The 22,856-nt window shown below is 44.0% G+C and overlaps 1 protein-coding gene across 2 annotated transcripts in view; it reads right to left on the reverse strand.

Annotated features, from left to right (window-relative positions):
• Positions 1-22,856, reverse strand: part of Myo16 (myosin XVI) — a 482,961-nt gene that overhangs the window by 112,211 nt on the left and 347,894 nt on the right. For both annotated transcript variants that reach the window (XM_006981334.4, XM_015999820.3), the window contains exons 24-27: positions 22,574-22,649; positions 18,031-18,203; positions 14,598-14,678; positions 14,103-14,308 (exon numbers count right to left, since the gene is read on the reverse strand). In XM_006981334.4, the coding sequence (XP_006981396.2) occupies positions 14,103-14,308; positions 14,598-14,678; positions 18,031-18,203; positions 22,574-22,649 (536 nt within the window). The remainder of the gene's footprint in view (positions 1-14,102; positions 14,309-14,597; positions 14,679-18,030; positions 18,204-22,573; positions 22,650-22,856) is intronic.

The raw sequence follows: 22,856 nt of genomic DNA on the forward strand, positions 1-22,856 counted from the left end.
TCACGGAGCACGGCCAGTTTTCTTCTTGGGAAAAGGCAAGAGTGAAGATTACCACCTTAAAAATACTAGAAGAAAAATATCAACCGTTGATGGCTAATTTCATAAGATTATCTATTAAAATTGAAGGTGAGACTGAACCGCTGGCTCCGGCTGTGCCCTTGTGACGCTGTGTCCACGAGGGGTCACCTACCACCACACACCTCCCAAGCTCTTGGGGAGAACGTGCGCAAAGGAGGACACAGACTCTGGCAAATCTCTGGAACCCTGGCCTCGTTTGGCTGTGGAAGCACTGCTATATAACAAACATGCTCTACAAATAAGTCAGTAAGTGGAGGAAGGGTAAGCAGCGTGATACAAGACAGGTCAGTCCACGAGTTCATCGGGAAAGAAAACCAGAGTGCCTTTCTGTCCTTCTCTGGCACCCAGACTCTCCAGGGGCATGCTGTCTCCAGGTCTGTTCTTCTTTGTCCTCCAGGCTGCAGCCTGGGGTTCCTACTCCTTTTCCGGCCTGCATCTGTGTGTTACAGGTTGACAGGAAAAGGAAACATCAATGTCCCTGGCCCGTATGACCACCACTTCTGTGGGACAGAAGTTTCCACTCTAGGAAAGGGCTCAGCATGTATGGGCCCTTAGCACAGGGCTTTCGGTGTGACGCGGGACAGTTCCACACCAGGACACAGCAGTTTCTGGTCTTGATCCTTGATTGAGCCTGAAGCAGAGGCTTCCTGGGAGTGTTTTTCCAATGACACCAGTGTCTACACCCAGGTCACAGGATACTGGAGCAATGATGAACTGCCCCTCATCTCTGTGCTATTTAATCCAACAGTAAGTATCTGCCTTGCATTCTTAGGTTGAAACAGAAGAAAGGACCAACGTTGCTAGCCAGACGCCCACCTTCGGATGGAAGACACAGAACTAAACAAACCCACAGGAAGCAGGAAAGAGATACTCAAGTCTGAGAGGTTAATGACATGGCTTTGAACAGTTATTTGACAGGAAACAATAGAGATAATATCAAGGTCTGTTTCTCTGAATAAATACACACAAGGATGAAACTCTAGCTAGAGGGCGAAGAAGCGAAACAGGCCATGTTGATGCCGATACTTAGGAGCTGACTGGTTGAAGCATAATGACTCTTCCCTCAGGCTCTCAGGGACCCAACGCAGGACGAGGGCCTGGCACCTCTGTCTTCACTGTGTGTCTGTCTGTCCTATCTACTTTGGTTCCCTTCCTTCCTTCTGAATGTAGGCAGGTTAAACACCCAAGGAGTGTCTGTGTCACCTTCAATGCCGGAGGCACACAGATAGTTCATTTTCTAGCCTTGCCATCATTTTAGATTCTAGGAAGAGCCCAGCCTCCCTGGACAGAAGAAACCCACCCAAGATGACAGCTACTGTTCAAGAGGGAGAGGCTCCGTGGTCTCTTGAGAACCAGCTCGTCCCCTCGACCAGTGAGGACTCCCCCTAACCACTCTACAGGACTGGAGCTAAGACCAACCACACCACACCTTAACCAGGATGGCCACCACACCTTAACCAGGATGGCCCTCCTGTGCTTGTGCACCAGGCCTTTGCAACCAGAAAAGGAACTTGAGGTCACCAGGTCACTTTGATTTGACCCTCTTTGTGATGTGGCCACCAGGAATAAATGTCCTCTGTGTGTTGGGATGCTGGCCAACCCAGCTTGTTGGGGCTTCTTCCCTAAAAGCACCAATCCCCACATCGTGCACAAAAAGACATCACACACCCTAGAACAGGAAAAGGATGATATGGGAGGATTCTGGGTAGCAAACACACATGACAACATGGCTAAGAGACTCGCTCCTCAGAAATCACAACCCCAGGTATGGTGGCTTATACCTGCCACCCTGGCATTGGAAGCTGCAGGCAGGGGCGGTCATCACAAGTGTCCTACCCTCGGCCAAGAAGCTGCCGCTAACAGGGGCTGATAGAGGGTAAGTCGGTTTTCTTTGAGTGACACTGCTCTGTCAGCCGCAGGGCAGAGCCCAGGCTCGGGAGTACTTGGCCAACACACATTGAACTCCCATTTTTGTGTATGTGCTTTTTGTTTCTGTTTTTCTAAGATGGAGAGACTAAAACATGAAGTTGGATAAGTAGGCAGGTGAAGGGAGGAACTAGGAGGAATTGGGTGAGGAAAAAGAATATGATCAAAATATAAAAACATATGAAGTTCTCAAAAGATAAGAAGAAACACACACACACACACACATACACACACACACACACACACACACACACACACACACACACACACTTCCCTTATAGACTTGCCTGCAGGCAATCTGATGGAGGAAATTCCTCAACTGCCGTTGAGAAACAAAACCTTTTTTTCAGGGTTCTTTTTTGTGTCAAGCTGACAAAACCCAGATAGCACAAAAAGTACAAACTACCAAAATGACCATGATGAAAAAGCCTGAAATATGAGAATAAATTGAACCCATACTGAATGACTTTCCAGATGAATCTGCAGGCCTGAACAACTTCAGGAGCAAATTCTCCCAAACATTTAAGAAGAATCAGCACACAGTGTTTTCCCCAACACTGAGACAGGAAACAGTATTTTCTTCAACACTGAAGATAGAACGCAATGCTGAAGGAACTATTTGCAAAGAAATAACTAATGCAAACAGACCATCAGAAAATTCACAGAACTTTACCTGTTAAAGAACCCAACACAATATTAGGCAAGATGTTGGGACAAAAAGTTCAGCAAAGACACATGGATGGTGATTAAGCCCAAAGACAGATGTGAAATGGCCTTAGAGATTAGGGAAGTACAAAGTAAGTCACAAGACAGTAGTGTGTCCCCTAAAATATCAAGATGAAGACCAACTCATCTTTATGACTGTGAAAAGCTGTCCGTATAGTTGGAAGAGCAAAATTCTTTGTCTTTTCTCTTATAATAAAGAAAAAGTTGGAATGGGAAAGACTCTAATCATCCCATTCCTGAAGCAACAATCTGACATGGGCTGTGCAAATTAACCATTCTGAGCAAGCAGGCACCAAATCCTGGGAGAACATAGAGCCTGCACCATGAAGCCAGTGAGCCCAAAACGAGACACAGGACACAGAAGCTATTCCAGAGACCGTCGGTAGTGTCAATGGTCAATTTGATGTCAACCAGACTGGGTAGTGTCAATGGTCAACCAGACTGGATTTTAATCCTCTTGGAGGCAAACATCGGGGGTGCCAGTCAGGCACCCCCAGAGATGTTTCACTAAGATGAGGAGACCTTCCTTAGTGGGGCAACACTATCCCAAGAGCTGAGTGAAAAAGAAAGGGAGCTGAGAGCCAGCATTGAGCTCTCTGCCTCCTGACTTCAGACACAATGTGACCAGATGTCTCTCCTGCCCACCTTCCTGCTTCCCTGCCACAGTGGACACGGCTGCTGGAGAGCAAAGTAAATCCTCGCTTCCTGAAACTGTCTCTGTGGGGCGTTTTCCACAGCAATGAGAAAAACAATAAATGCATTTGGGATGTTATCAAAGTGTGTCCTTTCCATTGGGAGTCATAGCCAAAGCAGAGTCAAAGATCAGATGTCAACATGCAGCTGTGTGTTACTGTGTTCTGAGATGTTTAATTCAAGGGTGGGAACGGACTTACTGCAAGGGTGTTGGTTTCGACAGCAGGGCATGTTGAGTTTATAAAGGGATCATTCTGCATGTGTGCCTGCCTCCAACACAAGCTCAATGGATCTATTTTTTTTCTATGTAATGGCTACTTTGTAAAAGACTCTTCTTGGTAATTTAATAAATGTCAGACTTGACATGAAATGCAGGCCATCATCAATGAAAACAAGTCAGCGAAAGTGTAATTTTGTTTGCCTGCCTTATCCCATTTCCTCATCTGCTGACGGCCTCATAGAAGTTCCTTCAAAGCAAAGCAGGCAGCTTTCAGCCATGCTTCCTCGGATTGACGGTGCTGGTGAATGGAACTTGAGTATTTAGTGTCATGGCCATCATAACTGGAAAAGGTCACTCTGGTCCTCTCCCCATCCACTCAGCAGTTGTTGAGACTGCAGCACCCCCTTCATTTCACACTGATTCCCTCACATACTACACACAGTCTTCCTTTCTAATCAATAACACTCATCTTCCTACAAATGTTATTGTTTTGAGTATATTAATGGCTCCTTTGTAGCTTAAGTTATTCAATGCTTGATTGCTGTGGATTCAAGTCCTACATAGAGCTAAATAATTTAGTCATTTAGATCTTTGAAAAAAGACAGAAGTTTACAAATATAATTTTATCCTAAAACAGTATGTTTTTGTAAGACTATGGATTTCTTGACAAGAACACATATTACTTCTATTCTAAAATTAAATACTCCTAAAAGTGGATGGCATTCATTCCTATACTGTAAATATTTTCTAATTGAGCTGTCACAGAAGTCAGACTTTAGGTTTAAGAAGTGCGGACTTTCAGGAGTACGGTGGAATGTTCTGTATTTCGCACGTTTTCTGTAAAGTGGGTCAGCTCTACTTGCGATCTTTCCTAACTTAAAAATAGTCTTTTACATAAATATGAGATCAATACAATTGTCTCTTGTGGTGTGGTGTTTTTATTGTTAAACGATATTCTTGCTGCACCATTAATCTCTGACTTCACGGTGTTCAGAGAACGTATTTAGTTCCTTCAGCATGTCAGAAACCCAAGAAAGAAACAGAAAACACAGCCTCTTTTTCCATATAAAACAGAAATGTGAATTCATAAACTTCTGTTAGCTACTATGTGGCAAGAAATCAGCCTCAGAGAAAGGTTCAGGGTACTTGTTTGAAAGCGGTAATATTACTAAATAAACTACAGACACAACGGCCAGGACCATTAGCGCCCGCATCTAATGAACGGCTCTATGGGGAAATAGTTAGGACCGAAGGAAACATCATAAACTGTTCAGGCAATAATAAGCACATTGCCATTAGCACATTTGCTACAGGGTATCAATAAGTATTATGTTCCTACACAAGATACAAAGCTCAAGAAGGAAATTGCACAGAAAATTGCATCAGTCACTCAAGTATAGTTCACGCCACAGGTATTTGCTATCCACCTGTCAACCACCTCGTGACTGACACTGAGTGGCCTTTTCCTAACAGTAAACTGTCTGCTGGTAATGCAAAGAATTTAGTGGAGAAATAAGATGAGACCTTAACCCTACCCTTGGCCAAGATGCCTAGAACCAGTAAGACTGAGCCAAACACAGCAGACAGGGGAATTCAGAGATAAGACCTCAGCCTGACATTCATGTTGGGGGCACAAAATAAAAAGACATGGAATTTCAGTTCCTTTGGAGTTGAGGATCTCTGCACTTTTTAAAGTATATTAGTCTGTGAATTTTCATTTTTCACTGGGGTCTTAAAGTAGTCAAATATAGGGAATTTCTGGGAGACTACATTTTCTTGTCAGAATTGCTCTTTTTTCTCATTTTAACATTTTCATTTATTCGGGGTGAAGAGTCCTTAATGAACTATTTTGGACAACTCTGGACAAGGCTTAGAGTGAGGAATGAAATGTGTTTCCAGTCTTAAGATTGCTGCAGTAATGAATTGTTGGTCACTCAAGGACTAGAGTGCAGGGTCTACATTGTTTACCATGTCCCCAGGTGGTTGCCCAGCAGGGCACTGAATTGCTCATGATGGATGAAGGGTCATTTTAGAAGATTACCATTATTTAGGACAAAACACATGACAATTGAGTTTATTTATTTACATGTGAGTGTGTAGATGTGCTGTGTGCATGTTTTGCACATGTCTGTGTGGGTGCACTTACCTGTGCATGCATGTGTAGAGGTCAGAGGTTAATCTCAGGCACCTCTCTCCATTGTTGTTCACCTTTTATTTTCAGATAAAATATTTTGAGAACCTAAAGTTCATAGATTCCTCTAGACTTGCCAGTGAGCCCCTGGAGTCCTCCCATGTTTTCCTTCTTTCTACAGAGCAGGGATTATGGGTATGTGTTGCCCTGTCTAGCTTTTCATGTGGGTGCTGCGGATCCAAACTCAGGTTCTTGTGCTTTTGCAAAGGGCACTTGACCCGCTGAACCATCTCCACAGCACACAAAAAAAAGTATTGCCAAGGCAACCTCACATCAATGGCTTCCTTTGATTATAATTTTTCTGGCAGTACCAGGGGTTGAACCTAGGGCCTAGGCTATGATGAGCAAGTGCTCTACTACTGAGCTTCAGCTCTGGCCCTTACAACAATTAGTAATTACCTAGTACCCATTATCTGCACAATATCAATAATTACTCTAAAGGGCTCCTCCATCAGGAAACACAGTGACCATGACCCACAAGGCTACAGCTCATGGTGACTCCAAGTCACAACGACTTTCTGACTCGATCAAAGTTTGTACGAGGTAAGAGTGAATGAATAAGTAATGAAGAAATGAATGATGAATGAATGAGTGAGTACTGTCCCAACGGGACAATAAAACCTGAAAGAGTAGAAATTGGGGTCTGAGCCAGATGGTGAGAGCGAGCACTGAAGACACTCTCCGTGGGCTCAGCTATGGCTCGGTGGTAGAGCAGCTGCAAACCACGCCAAGGCCTGACTCCAGCACCGATCACCCACCACCATCTACTCACTTCAGAGAGGACACTACCCACCATGCTGTCTGGGAAAGAGACAGATCTGTATCCGTTGTCGGTCGCCTCGGGCCAAGTGCACACATCCTGCTTGTGTCAGGGCCCTGAACGCTCACTCTCCTGTTCACTTCCACACTGCCTGTGCCACGGCTGAGCATGCCACACGGCCCGCGAGTGTTCAGTGCCTGCTGCTGGGGCCTTCAGAGACAAGCTCTGCAGACTCTTGAAGTCGAGTATGGAGAAGCTGCTGAGCCACAGTCCACAAGCAGTGAGCCAAGTTATAAACAAAGACATACCTGACTAGGCTCAAGTGGAAATGAATTTCCAGCCATTACATAAGCTTCTCTCTCAGTTTATATTTCACTGAAAAATTAAAGGCCTTCCTTATTCCCAATTACACTAAATCTTATATAAGCACAACCAATTTGGCACAATGAATACAGTCAGATTTGGCAAAACTGCCTTGTAAGAAAATGTATCATTGGCCAATCAAAACTTGCAGAGGCTTTAATACCCCCTGACCTTATAAATCTCATTTCTATTAAAGATGTGTTGAAAGGGGCTGGCATCTGCAGCCCGCCACAGGGACACTTTGGGATGGTTTTGGGGCAGACGGCAACCCTAAGGACTGGCTGCTTCACTGGCTAGCTGCTGCCCTTGAGTTTGAATCCCATCAACTCATGTGTGCTTCCTTTCAGTCCTGTCCCCACACCCTGTTCACCATCATGGCTCTGTTTCCTTTACAGTGCAGCCTTTCATCAGCCCGTGTGGCTTCGACAAGCCGAATGATTCAGGCTATTTCCAGGCAGGATTTCTCCCAGTGTTGATCTGAAAACACAGCTCTGGCTACTCCCCAGGCCAAGCATAATAATATAGTCATCCCAAGGCTCTTGCTGGACAAATCCTTCTGTCATTTGCAAATGCAGTCACCTCATGAAGCATAAACCCCTCTCTTCAGTGACAGTGTCTAACACTCAATGCCAAACTTAAATCACCCCTAACAGGAGCCTGGCTCCCCACCACCTGGACTACAAAAGATTCCTGATGCCAGATAAGGACAGAAACTGAGAAGGAAGGGGAGAGAGGACAGGAGGTCAGAAACAGAGGAAGAAACATAAGTTTCTGGCACCATTGTATCGCCTCACAGCACACAGTAAAACAATATGGATCACAGCATCAGTAGCAGGCAGAGTATTTAAGAGATCACTGAGAAAGATGGCCAGGTCAGACAAGGTAAGTCGTTTAAAGACTTCTCAAAACATTCTCTCTCTCTCTCTCTCTCTCTCTCTCTCTATATATATATATATATATATATATATATATATATATATATATATATATATATATCTTTCTCCCCCTATCTATCTCTATCTCTCTGGTGTGTGTGTATGTTGTGTGTGTGTGTGTGTGTGTGTGTGTGTGTGTGTGTGTGTGTGTGTGTATGCTCCCATGTTCATTTGGGTATATATGAGTGTGTGAGCGTGTAGGTCAGAGGTCATCCTTAGATGTCATTCCCCAGGAAACATTTGAGACAGCTTCTCACTGAACCCCATGCTCTCCAAGTAGGCTAGTCACGTCAGCTGTCAAACACCAGGAATGTGCCTGTCTCTGCCTCCCCAGACCTGGGATGACAAGCGTGACCTACTGTTCCCAGCCCTTTTCCTTGGGTGCTGGGGTTGAACTTAGGTATACATGCTTGTGTGGCTTTTTTAGGAGGCGACATGACCTTTGACAGTTCCTTCCTTCTATAATTTCATAAACATTTGGCAGTATGATGTTTTTCAACACATGGAGTTAATTGTAGAAACAGGAGGACAATGCAAATCATGTCAGTTCACACCTGAGGCCTGGCTGTGGAGGGCTTTCCTTTGCTTCTATGTATCCCTTGTCTCAATATTACCATGTCAATTGCTTCTATTCTACTGAGAAGGTCTGCACTGGCTGTAACCATTATGCCTCACAGAACAGAAGCAGAACGTGCTCTGCTTAACTGAGGAGGATCAAAGCTTCCTTTCTTGGCCCTTGAGTGCTTTTTTTTTTTTTTTTTTTACCAAGGTAAGAAATATGGGCTGCTCTGCCAGAGAGACTGTCCCCAGGGGACAGCCAGGTGTGCAATATTCCTTTACATTCCTTTATATATTGCTGTGATTGGGTTAATAAGGAAGCTGATTGGCCTATAGCTAGACAGGATAAGGTTAGGCAGGAGAATCAGAACACTGGGAAGAAGAAGGGTGGGGTCAGAGGAGCTGCCAGTGAGACAAGGAAAAGAAACAGGAGGTACAAGATGAAAGAGAAATAACGCCACATGGCAGAATGTAGATTAAGAAATATGAGTTAATTACAGTTTAAGAGTTATCTAGTAATAAGCCTGAGCTAATGGCCAGTCATTTATACATAATACATTTCCGAATGGTTGTTTGAGAGACACAGAGAAACTCTGCCAACAAACAGCAAGGCATCAGACATGTGGGTGAAGAAATGCTCTTATATCCAGCTCCCCTGCTGTCTGGCCACATCCGTAAGAAAGAAGCCACTCATCCCAGCCGACTGAATAAGGAAGAAGAACAAATTTTTGTTTTGTGCCACTAAATTTTGGGATGGGCTAACAAGGCAGATTGACTGAGGTAGGATGTGCACACTCTGCTGTGTGTTTTACGTACCCTTCTTGTAGGTAGGGTCTTGCTCCATCCTGTGGGTGCTGCTTCAACCAAATTTGAGAGAACACTAGGCCCATCTTTTCCATGTGGCCCACCAAAGGCATGTCCTGGACCCAAGTGAGTCCTGAAGCCTGGATTCTGCCATGAAGCAAAACCAACTTCACAGCTCAGCTGAGCTCCACTGCTCCTGAGCCGCAGTCAAATGAAGAAGACTTGGCTGTTATAAAGCACACAGTTTGGACTATTGGTCTTTGTTGTTGTTGTTGGACTACAGAATAGGATGGTGAGAGGTGATTCTTACAACGCCACGATGAAAGGTCTCACAAATTAAAGAATCCGACAGCAATAGAGAATGTTTTTGAAATGAGGACTCAGATTAGTCACTCTTGCTACAGGGAGGCACAGACCCAGGCCCCTCTTAGGGTACAAAGTAGTGACAATCGAACTCTCCATAGAGAGCCTGAGAGTGACTGTAAGCAAGCACATTAGATTCCATGGCAGATGCCATGCTTCTATCAGGTTGGCCTGTAAGAAAGTCTGTGGGGGGTATTTTCCTAATGACTGATGTGGGAAGATTTAGCCCACTGGAGGTAGTACCATCCCCTAGGCAAGTAGTTCTGCCTGTGTTGTATGAAAAAAGCAACCTGAGAAATAGAAATGAAACACTTTCCTCCCCAGCTTGCTTTTGGTAGTGGAATTGTGTTGCAGCGATAGGAAGCAAACTGAGACACACGTCTTCCAAGCAGCACACCAAAATGTCCTTCTCTGTGCTTGTCAATCAACCCTCATTCTATAATCCCAAAATAAATGTTATCTGGATAAGCAGTTGTTTACTTCCAAACTGCAAAACTGGGCTACTTTCTCCTTTCTTCCATCCAGGACTTTTGAGATGAGCCCAGCTTTAACGCATGGCGAGTCTTTTGCTTTGATGGGTGTTAGTTTTCTGGTTGCTAGGATAAATTGGTTGTGACCCGAAGAGAAATATTTTATGTCATATTTAAGTAGAATGCAAGACGCTCTGTTTTGCATGGGAATGATATAAGCTGCTATCAGGGGTTTCACCAACAAATGTTTTCTATTAAATTCTACCTCCTTGCCTGGGGTCATTTCAGGGTGCTGGTGTACTTCTGAATATGCAAGGAGTGTCACATCGATTCAGCTCATTGACAACAGGGTTTTGATTGCATTTTAGTCAGGTTCCACAGAGACTGGTAATCTCACTGCAGATCAGTGTTTGTTTGTTTGTTTTTGTCACATTCAGAGAGACGGTGACATATTTCTGTTGAAATAAGTTAATAATGCCACTTCTGCTTAGCTATTTAAAACAAAGATGAGGAAATCACATCCCTTTCAGATAAGAAAATGCTAAAAGGACTACACAGATTAACTCACAAATATGTCTTCCACACTCAAACTCTTTGTCTATTATAAACTCAAAAGTATGGTTATTATTTTTATTATGCAAAACTTTTACTCTAAATTGAGCATCAGTTAATTGCCTATTCCAGGTTTTGTCTGAAGACATTTATTTATGTGTGTGTGTGTGTGTGTGTGTGTGTGTGTGTATGTGTGTTAGGAATTTAACCTGGAGCTTCATACATATTAGGCAAATACCATCAAGTTATATGTCTGGATTCTAAAGATATTTACTTAGTGTCAACAAAGCTTGTCAATAAGAGATGGTCCCTTGCCGAGAAGCCATTATCTTAGGAGACGTATAGACTTAAAACCTGTTCCTTATTTCAAAAGGTTAATTGCATAGTCTATTTTCATTAAGGTAGGCTCTGATGGAGAGATACACAAATACAAAAGGCAAAATAAAATAAATTTCTAATCATCATGATGTATAATGTCACACACCACACACACAGAGTCATGACCCCAACCCACCATATTCTGTAGGGACACCACAACTCAGGTGTCTGCTTGTTGTGATAAGCATTAGGAAGAAAAATAAAGCTACCTGGAAAGTCTCTGAGGGAGGGATCCCTTAATACAGACTTGACTGATGCCACTAAGACAGCCTCACCAAACAAACAAGTCAATGCCAGAAATGTGCTCTTTCTGTTGGTGGACGGATCCTGCCTCTTGTGCCTCAGAATATCTCAAACTTGGAGAAAGGCTCTTTAAGAAGCTTGACAAATCAATATTTGGATTTGGTGGAGTTTGGGTCAGCTGGAAATTTTACATTTTCTACATTAGGGTTTTTTTTCATAAAGGAATTGGCTTTCAAGAGAGACATCAAAACAAAACAACAATTTCCAGAAGAGGTTATATCAGGTTTTTCAAAGCACTACCCACCCTTCACCAACTTCAATATTTCTGGCCAGCTGTTGGAGACACTCATTTGTAGCATTCACCTCAAGCCACAGAATAGGAGAACCTGAGCTCAGATGTATTGTTCTAGGGATTCAGATATGCATGGTATGGAAGAGTCTTTTGAGCTAGAAATAAAGTTGGTCCCACTGACCAAACTCTAATCTATCTAGACCCGCAGCCTTGAGAGAGCACAGGATGCTGGATGATGACATCCCTCATCCATAGCCCAGGACTACCATTCAGCCTTTGGTACTGAATCAGGGATCCCTCCCAAAGCACTCACTCTTGGTCCCACACTGCATTGGCCCCCATTCTGAAGGTTTAGAGTACATTTGGGGATCTCTTAGTTTTAAACTCACACGTGGATCCTCTGTTTTGTTTTGTTTTTTCTTCAGATAGCATAAATCTTTCACTTTTTAAAAACCTTACCTATGAGCAGGTTTATGACTCACTCACCCAAAGACCATTCGTACCTAACGGTACAGGAGGGCTGACCTCTAACAAGCCAATGATAATGCATGAAAAATTACAGGCTCATCTTAAAGCTATATATCTCTGAAGACTGATTTGATTTCTACTTAAGAAACAGGCAAAGCTGGGTGAAAAGACATCCTAATGAACAATAACCAGCAATGTGCCCAACCACTCCCATCTAAGACTCATAAGGTTCATGCTTAAATCCAAGCCTAGTTTGCTCCCAATTCCCAACTTTGCAACGGTTCCCTATAAATGATAAGTCTATAAAACAGTTAAAAGAGTTACTACTATTTTTACCACGGTTAATGCTTACTTCATCTGAAAGCCAGCTATGCGTGGCCCTCCCTCCTAAGCTTCTGTGACGTATGGCACTTGTTCAATCACAAAGCCCTGCCTGCTGCTTAGCTGAGCATGCAGGTACCTGCCTGCTGCTGGTCTGTGAGCATCTTCAAGCCAGGATAGAGTCCTAGCAAAGCACTGGACTAAAGCTCCAGACCAAGCGAGTGACCATTAGCATATATTGGCAAGCTAAATGAATATTCATCAGCTACTTTCTTTAAAGTAGATTCATTTAGATTATTGATTTTCTTAAAATCAGACTAAGGTTTATGGTTAAGTAAAAAACATTATGGACAGATGGGCTGGGGAGGATGGTCGGCTGATTCAGCCCTCGCCTCTTCTATTAGCTACTCTTCTGTTGCTACAATAAAACACCATGAAAATAACTTAAGGAAGAGTTTATTTTGGCTTATGGGTCCAGGGGGTTAGATGTCTGTCATGATGGGGAAGCCATGGCAGTAGAAGCAGGGAGCTGAAAGACAACATCTCAACTTCACCGAAGGAAGAGAGAGTGAACTGGGAGTGGGGTGAGGTTATAAACCCTCAAAGCCCACCCCTAGTGACATACTGCCTCCAGCAATGCTGCAGCTCCTGAAGGTTCCATAACCTCCCTAAATGGTGCCACTACCTGGGGCCAACTGTTGAAATACAGGAGCCTCTGGGGGACATCTCTCATTCAAGCACCATACCCCTCAAGCATGAGGACCTGAGTTCAGGTCACCAGCATCCACGAGAAAAAGCCAGACAACCTGGGAGGTGCCTATAGTCCTGACACTGGGGAGGCAGGAACAGAGGTATCCCTGGGAGCTTGCTGGCCAGGTCTTCCCACATTGGTGTGTTCCATGTTCAATGGGAGACCCTGTCTCAAAGAGTAAGATTGGAAAGTGATGGGAGGAAGATGCTTGGTGTCAATCTGTGGCTTACACACACACAGGAACATGTACATAGATATACGCCTCCCTCAACAGGCATACACAACGCATCGTACCATACTTAGAGTGAATATGTAGCCCCGGAGCCTGGTGCAGCTTTGGAGAAATGGTGAGTCCTCCTGGCAAACTGCTGTGGTAAAGGTGTGTGCCAGTGGGCTCATCCCCACATAGACAAGGCTCTGTTTCCCAACGTTCCTCTCGTCGGTGTGCTGTTTAGGGACATCGTGCCTCGGGGTTGAAGTTAGCTAATATTGGGGTCAACAAACTTCTCTATGGGGCCAAACAGTAAAAACATCTTACCTATATTTTGCACTGTGTTACCATCTCTGTGACCATGGTAATGAAAAAATGACCACAAACCACATACACATACATGCTCCTGCTACATTCCGGAAAACCTCGATTTACACAGACAAGGAGTCAATTTTCCACCTGTGCTGTCATCTAAACTGTGTTTTCTTCATACAAGATAAAGGACGAAGAATAACCACATTTGTACCCATCATAGGAATGTGATACAATACCATTTCATAAATCTCCGTGTCTATGGATAGCCACACTGGAGGGGACCAAATGGTCTCCAAAGCCCTGCCCTCAGGACATTTGGTCACTGTTTACATAAGCCCTGTCACTCTTCCCTGCCTCCCAGACCATCTTGTTTTCACATGACAGTAGAACCACTGAAAGTTATGTTCCAAAAAGAAACAGAAAGGACTTCGCTGACATCAGCGTGGCATCTCCGCGGAGGGCAGAACAGTGCTTCCAGACTGACCTGGACAGGAAGTCCTCGAAGGAAAGGCGCACCGGGTACCCATAGCGGAACAGTTTCACCAGCCCTAGGACACCGAGGTACTGCAGCTGAGCAGACACGTAGAAGTGATCGAACACGCCAGGCAGCTGGGAGGTGTTGGGCTTGATGCAGTGGATGAAGTGCGGGCTGCCCCTCTGCAGCTTCCCGGTGATGTCAGCCAGAGATTTCTACGGACAGAGAAGAGCAAAGCTGACCCTACGGAGGGACAAAGCAGTCTACACAGGGTCTCTGGATGCAATCCGTGACGTATTTATGTATTGCGCATTGGTTCAGCACGTGGTGTGTGTGTGTGTGTGTGTGTGTGTGTGTGTGTGTGTGTGTGTGTGTGTGTGTGTGTGTGAGCATAAGTGTGGCTTTTCTTCTGAAGGTACTCAAGACATTAGAAATGGAAAACTGCAACATTGACACACTGCAGTTGAAACAAACATGGAGATTTTGAACCGGAATGCCACTAACCGTGAGTTGTGATGCGGTGGTAACCGGGTTTCCGCGTTCCAGTCTTTGAAGGAAAGTTGAAGATCCTTTCTTTTTTAATAACTGTGTGTGGGGGGTGACAAGAAGGACAGATTTATCGTATTAGCTTCTGGTTTAGAAGGAAAAAAGAGACATTGAGCTTTTTACTCATGTTAATGCACTTGTAGGCAAACACATAAGGCAGAGGTCATAAAATCAGGACCAAAGGACTTTGATGATGTTATCACAAGTCTGGGAAATGGGCAGCTGTGAGTAAGGTGACAGTCACTGCTGCTAACCTTTCATGCTCAGGATGCTCAGGGCTCTTCCTTAAATGACCACTGTCTGCCCTCATCTTAATTTCATAGCAAAGACAGGTTAGATCAATACAAGAGGTTCCCTACAATGTCTTGGCTATTTACCAGCTGTTCACATTAGTTGTGAAATGTAGCTTAGGTTGGGGCAAAATAAAAGACGTTATTTTCTTACAGTTTTGTTCTTATACTTGCTACTTTGCTCTCTAAACTTTAAGACAATTAGCATTACACAGATGTATAGGTTTGATGCATTCTTGCCTCCCCCCCCCCTTATCTGCTAAAAGGAATGGGTTAGTAAGGTGCTTATCCCTGGAAACTGACAGAAAGCTGTGTTCTTCAATAAATAATAAAACCAGCTTTAAAAAGAAAAACACCATATGTAGTAAAAATTTAGCGATAATGGGAAAAAAATTTAAAAGACAGTGAAAACAGTGCCATTGAGTGAAGAAATAAAGGGCAGGAGGTAATTAATTAAATCTCACTGGGGGTTTAAAGATGCCACATTACATTTCAAAGGACAAGGATGTAGACTAACATACCCACCACTCTAAGATAATTTCTCTTAACACTATGGAAGAGAAATTCTGATGAGACACAATTATCTGCTTGGTAGTCTGTGAGGCCAGTAGCTAATGAAATACCGTCATCTGTTTGGTACCGCGAGGAGCGCAGCTCATTTCCTCCCCTTAGGATGAACTGTGCAGGGTGCTGATTCATTGCGGCTGACAAGGGAATGCAAAATGAAACACTTGGCCAGCATCAGCCCGTTTCTACAAACTCAATGCCAGAGTCATGTCCAGTCAAGGCATGGGTAAAATTCCATGTGTCTGGCCCAGGGGTAGATGTACAAGGACCGGGATGGGTCGAAGAGAAAAGCAAGGGCAGCGGGGAACAGAGTGTTTAAGGAATCATGACAATGTGCCCCCGTCCCTGGAGGTGGGCACAAGGTTCCTCTTTCTGGACTACTCGCTACTGTGAATTATGTCTCTTCTCTAGTCCTTCGGGGGAAAGCCGAATGGTACCCAGGTCTCCAGCACTCAATCATTGAGGTCAAAAACTGCAGTTTAGAGGCACGTGTTTTCTTACTGTTGATGTGCAATCTACATGAAAAGTGAAAGGCCAGAGGCACAGAGACCCTCGGAACCAAGCTCTTCCCATGGGGAAGCTCATCTTTCTAATGCTGAGATGACTTTCCCTAGGCCGTGACATGGGATTCCTGCCAAGTCTGATGCTGCAACCTGCCAAGAGGCCATTGATCCTAGGGTCTACTAACTAAAGGCACAGGCACACACAGGCACACACAATGCACATGCACACACACAGGCACACAAACAGGCATACACATACACATAGGCACATACACACACATAGGCACGCACATACAGGTACACACAGAGAAGCACATACATACACACTCAAGCACACACACACAGTCATGTATACCCACAGGCATGGACACATACACAAACATACAGATATAATCACATATATACATACACACAGGCACACACAAGCATTCACACACACACAGGTATGCTATGCACATACATACAGACACATACACATGGGCACACACATACACATAAGCACACACATGCACACATACAAATACACATATACACAGGCAGGTACACACATATACATTAACACAGGTACATTCACAAACACAATGATCATACATATACACATTTACACAAAAGCATACCCATACATGCACATATATACATATACATGTTTATATATATATATATATACATATAGACACACAAACATGTACACACACATAGACACATACAGAAACACAATGCACATACATATGAATACAAGTACCCACATACACACACAAAATCCACATGTGTATACATATATCCATATAATATACACGTGGAGGTATATGCACATGTACACATACATACACACTTATACACAACTTCACACACACAAATCTGTCACTTTTCAAAAAGGGTGGCATTTCGAACTCTGCTTTCCTTGGAACTGGAGAGCTAAGGTATGTTTCAACTTGCCTCAGTAACTGCATTTTCAAAATCAATTGTTCTCATATCCTCTTCTATATTTTGGGAGACACAAGAAGGGAACAGGAAAGCAGTCTGCTTTTGTGTTCTCAAGAAACAAAGCAGTGACTATCCATTACCACAGCACTGGAAAGAACTGCAAGGAGATTTTAGTTCCCTTTTAGACATGGAACCTTTAGTCATAAATCTAACATATGTGGAAGAAACACACTGACAATTAGTGTACTACAAAAGCAAGCTCAAAGTCTACAAATACATAGTGGAAACATTCTGCTCCTGGGAAAAGAGAAGTGACAATTTATCATTTACAGACCCCAAACTTTGGAAACAGTCAGATCCATAGGATAAGATCTAAGTTTATTTCTTCGAATTCAATTGCCCTGAAGTTCCTTTACATTCATCCCAAAAGATGGTTATAAAGGTGAAACATAAGCAGGATATCTCACAGACAACCAGTGATGTCACTATAAAGCTGCGCTCACACCGAATTGTCACCCTCCTGAACCTTTCTGTGTCTCCTTACCCAGTTATAACCTTGGAAGCTACCTATCTTAGTTAGCATTAACTGTTAACTTGACACAGCCTAAAGGCATCTGGGAAAAAGAAGTCTCAATTGAGTAACTAACTGTCTTTATCTATTGGTCTGTGAGGGACTGTCTTATTCAGTGGAGGAGAGTCCAGCCCACTATGAGTAGCATCATTTCTTGGACCAGTGGCTCTGAGCCGTGCTGTATGAGAAACCTAGCTAAACACAAACCGGTGAGCTAGCCAGAGAGTGAGTCAGCAAGTCACATTCCTCTGCGGTCTCTGCTTCAGATGCCTGCCTTGAGTTCCCGCCCTGATGTCCCTCAGGGATGGACTGAGACTTGGAAGTGAGATGAAATAAGTGTTTTCTCCCCTAAACTGTTTTTGGTCATGGTGTTTGTCACAGGAACAGAAAGGCAGCCGGGCCAGCATCTTCCTCTTTAATTCCTTCTGTTAGAATGTGGGTATCTGTCTAATGTATTAAGATGGTGCTTTTAGGAGAGAAGAGTTTGCACTAAGGAAACTTAAATACAGCAAAAGTAAGAACAATGTAACTCCTACCTTGCTAAGTTCTAGGTAATTCTTGTTTGCTCCAATCATTGAAGAGGCAGTTCTCTTACTGAGTATGGTGGATTTCTGTCCTCGGAATTTAAATGATGGGTAGGAAGATATAAGCGATCCCGTTTGTGACAGTTTTGACTGGAACAAATGACTGATCACAACATTTTCACTCGCTAGGAGATAAATAGATGAACATTGTAAGTGGCATTAAAATCACTGCCAAATGTTAGGCTTGCTCTCCATGGAAGCGCCCCTCCCCCATTCTGTGTGGACAAAGTCATTGATAGAGTGGACAGTGGGGACTACTTTTTCCTGGGTTCCATGTTATTTCCACCAGCATTCATTTCTCCTGACAGATGGTGGCTCCCATTGCTCTTGGCTTGAGTCTTGATCACAGCTTTCCAACCTGAGCTCTTGGCTCGTGGCTCTCGGAGGAGTACACGTCCCCTTGTCTGGGTTGTCAGCTCTGAATCTTACCAGCTCCGACCTGACAGGCTTTTGTGTACCTGACACAGTCATAGAAACATGGGTTTTTGGCAGCAACTCCCACTGCAGGAAAATAACTAATCCCTCTAGAAGACATGCCACCATGCTAACCCTGTTGAGAGAAGTATTTAAACACTCGTGGTGACTCTGCCTCATTGGGTTGCATCTGTCACTAGGTTCAAGTAGCAAAAGAGCCCCTCTGAGTTCAGCTGCAGAGGTGAAGCCGTCCGTGCTGACACCAGACTCCTCAGATCTAACGGCCTGGGGTCACGAGAGCTTGCTCAGCTACTCACAGCAGGGCCAGACCTCCAGCAGGTGGGTTTTGGGTTATGAACCTTTTGCATGTCAGAGAAACAATAATGCCTGCGTTGGCTATGAATCTGGAGGGAGCCTTTTGCTACTGGTGTGCATATGCAGATACCTTCTGAGCTCAACTGGCTTGTTAAAAACACAACAAAAATGACAGTACCCATACCTTGAAGACTACTGCAAAATTAAAAATTGGGATAGTTTACGTAACTCCTTAGGATCGAGGTCAGCCCATCAGACACGTCACAATGTTCAACAGCTAAGCGGGTTTGTTTCCACCTTTTCCCCACACAAAACAGCCAACCACGTAGTGTATGTGTGCGTGACTGTAATATCCTCAGCGAAAACTCACTACAGTCGTGAGCAAGCAGGAAGCCAGCACTATCAGAGAAGAAAGCTGGGACTGGGAGAGACAGTCGAGGGAATGCTGGGATTGGGGGTTGAAATGACAGGTTTCAGGACGAATTGTTTCATATCTACACATGTGCACATCATCTACGTGCATCTATGAGACTTTCTGAGTTCTGAACATGCCTAACCAAAATCCTACCCCAGTAATAAGAGCTCGCCCAGCCCCTGGCCTTGGCATGTCTCATTGCCAATCCTTCAGCAGGACTAATCGCTGGTTCAGCATTGGCAGTGAGGACGGGACGGTGGTCACTGGAGAGGCTTGGGAAGGCCGGTTGTCAGCAAGTGCTGAACATCAGTGAACCTGTCAAAAAGAGGTAGGTGTTGGCAGGAGTGGGTCTGATGGTCAAGCCCTCGCCTATTAATGAAGGGCTAATTAACACACGGGAGAGGGGCCCGGTAGAGCAGAATGCCTCTGCTGATGGAAAATCCTGGCCTCACAGCTCTGAGAGGAAAACCTTGGCTTAGGCAAGAATGATTACTCCAGGCAAAATCACCGGGTAGAATTCAGACGGGACAGAATGTTTCCATGTTCTCACAGTGCTTGCTCAAAGATGACGAACCGGCAACAAAGGAAAAGTAATCAGGAGAAACCAAAGATGCCTTATCCCTTTGGAGAGGGTGAACACCACCAGTGATAAGCCAGACCATCACCTCCTGGAACTCAGTGCATGAAGCATCCTGCATTTCTGTGGGGTTCCAGCTTCTAATGCAGGGAAACGCCAATCGACTCCCAACTCTTGCTCAAAAGCAGCAGTCTTTCAGTTTTTAAATAGTGCTAAGAGGGGTACTGCGAAGTTGGGGCATTGCCTATGAGTAAAAATGATGAAAAAGAAATGACCCCTGGTTGGGAGAAAGTGGCAGAAAAGACATTCGTGGCAGAGTGACAGAGGTGTGTACGGGTTCTGTCCACTGTGCGTGTGGCATCGATGAGCAAATGTGTGATAATTCACTCAGTCCATGGAAGATGATTTCCTGATGTCCAGGAAGAGCACTGAGGGTCGTTAGATGTGGAGAGGAAAGTGTTTCAGAAAACACAGGAAGAGATAGAAGGAGAGGAGAAGACAGAAACAAAATCTCCATCTCTAATTTTTTAAAACCTTTAAAAGTTTTTTTTTAAACTACCCCAAGATAATAAGGTAAACAAGAGGCATAAAGTACCACCCATTTAAAGATATATAAATTGAACAATTAAATAACTGAACAATTTTCATATGTATTTAAAGTGTGTATGTGTGTGTGTGTATGACAGGACCCATTTATAAATAATAAAAAATATTATTCTTCTAATAGGAGTAAAGTGCCTTAAATAAACTAAAACACTACACACTAACATGGGCCACAACATATGTTTTTTGCCCTGTTTCTGTCTTGTCTCTAAGTCACATGATCAGACTGCATGAATAAGAGCAGGGACTGATATCTTTCTGTCACAGCTGAAGGCCTCCTGGGACATCCCATCACCGCCCTGGCCATGGCTGGGCAAGCTCCAGCAGAAAGCAGATGTGCGGGCATCCTGCTTGCCTTGTGCCTCTTAGAGCTGGGTGAGTGAATCTCTGCGGAGAGCTGGTTTTACTCATGTGTACTCTTAGGCTCAGATGGGTAGAACCCCCTTACCTTACTCAAAGGTAGACCACTATCTTCCTCAAAAGCAGACCCCTCCATCTTCCCCAAAGTTAAACCTCTCACTTCCTCAAATGGGTTTCCTACTGCAAAGAAGATTGTACTGGAAGTCGTTGTTTATCAGCTCTGTGTCCTCACAATTGCTTACCATGGTATCCCGACATTCTGCAGATTCATATAACATTATCACAGCCAGGCTTCTTTCACCGGCATGATGAAAGATGTGAGTAACTACAGTTTGTAGGCCAAGGGTGGCCACCACGTGTGCCTGTACACACATTGCTACCAACTCCATGCTTCTTATCTTTGCACGGTCTGCAGCTACTGTCCTGTAGCAGAGCTGGCTAACTGCAACTGGACCTTATGGTTCCCAGAGCCTGACACACCTTCCATGCTCTCCACACGGAGCATCCACCACCTCACATACGAATCACAAATACGCCAGAGCTTATTGTAAATTCAGCCCTCCTGCCGAGAACTAAGCAATGGTCACCCATGCTTTCTTGGAATCAAATTAACTTGTTGACGAGTGTAAACAACAGAATAAGTTTAAAATATGGGCACTCTATAAGACAAGCAAGATTAAAACACCCCCACTCATCACCTCATTCTAACTACGTACATACCTCATGAAATACCTGAAAGAAACAAAGCTTTGGGATGATGTGTAAGACACGTTCTGTGTATGGGACCTTCACATAGGGACCAAAAGGGAAGTGTGTTAACAGTGAAGTTGAAATAACCTCAATAGGAGGCCCGCACTTCCCAGCAGGTAAGAGAGGGTGAGCGTATCAAGTCCCCCTTGGTGATTTCACCCCCACTCCTGTTCCCTGCAATTTTCTCAGCTGAGAGAACTCACAATAGCTAGGTGACTGAGAGGCCACCACCAAGAGAGCCCCTGTGTAAACAGTGCGTCACGGCTACAAGGCTGTGACGTAGGCAGAGACACCCTGAGTCAGCAGTGACGCACATGTCTGACCTCCAGCTCAAAGCATCTGCCCACTCTGCGAAGCCTGAATTGTCCTTCCAGGAAAGACAGATGGTTCTGCCTCAGCAGGGGACTTAACTCTTCCTTGAATAGGCTACCAGGAAAAATGTGAATCACCAGGACTCTGCTAAGAGAGTGATTACTAGAACAGACAGAATCACACATGTATGATTATGGTGTACATGTTAGAATATAGTGCTACATATTGTATGGAATAATAGTTGACATATGTATATAAAATATTAATATCTCAAAATAAGAGCATATATATATATGCATTTATGTGTGTGTGTATTTATACATGTATACATTGATCAGTTTTCTACTTAGTGGGCATTAATACTTCATAACTGAAAGTGCATAAAAATAAAATACCACTCTAGTTGTGACCTGGAGTCATCTTTAGTAATGGAATTCACCCTGCTGTGGTCTAAATAAGTTCGGAAGCCATGTTCATCTTTATTAGTCTCCACAGACAGACATGCTCTTTCATATTCAAGCACTGAGACAGGAAAGGTGTTTTACTTGCCTGCCTGCTAAAAGCTGAGTCAAGCTGGGGTTTCTACTGAACTCCAAATTAGGTTGTAATCAACGTACAGTGTGGCAACATCCTCGTTATCCCGAACACGGGAGAGTAAATGATGTTCCCACTGCCCATGAGGCGGTAGCACATTTTACAGGAAATCATCCCAAGATCAAGAAGTAAGTATGGGGAGAAAATCAACTCACTTTTCATCACAAACAGGAGGTTCTGGGAAAGGCAGTCTCTGTTTCTCTCAACCGCCCCATGGATCTCATACATGACCTGCAATGAGACAAACAGCAAAATCACTTAAGGATAAAAGGGGACTGTGAAAAGTCCTTTAAATAAACCACTTGGTTTACTTGGGTCTTTAAAGGTCCCTGTAAGGAGGACCTTCAGGTTTTAAAGTTCACGTTACATGCCAGGGCAGAGCTGGTTGCCTGGTTGTCTATGGCACTACAGTGTGAGCTGGGAATCACAGAACTTTTC

Source organism: Peromyscus maniculatus, chromosome 17 (genome assembly GCF_049852395.1).
Source record: "Peromyscus maniculatus bairdii isolate BWxNUB_F1_BW_parent chromosome 17, HU_Pman_BW_mat_3.1, whole genome shotgun sequence".
Taxonomy (NCBI): Eukaryota; Metazoa; Chordata; class Mammalia; order Rodentia; family Cricetidae; genus Peromyscus; species Peromyscus maniculatus.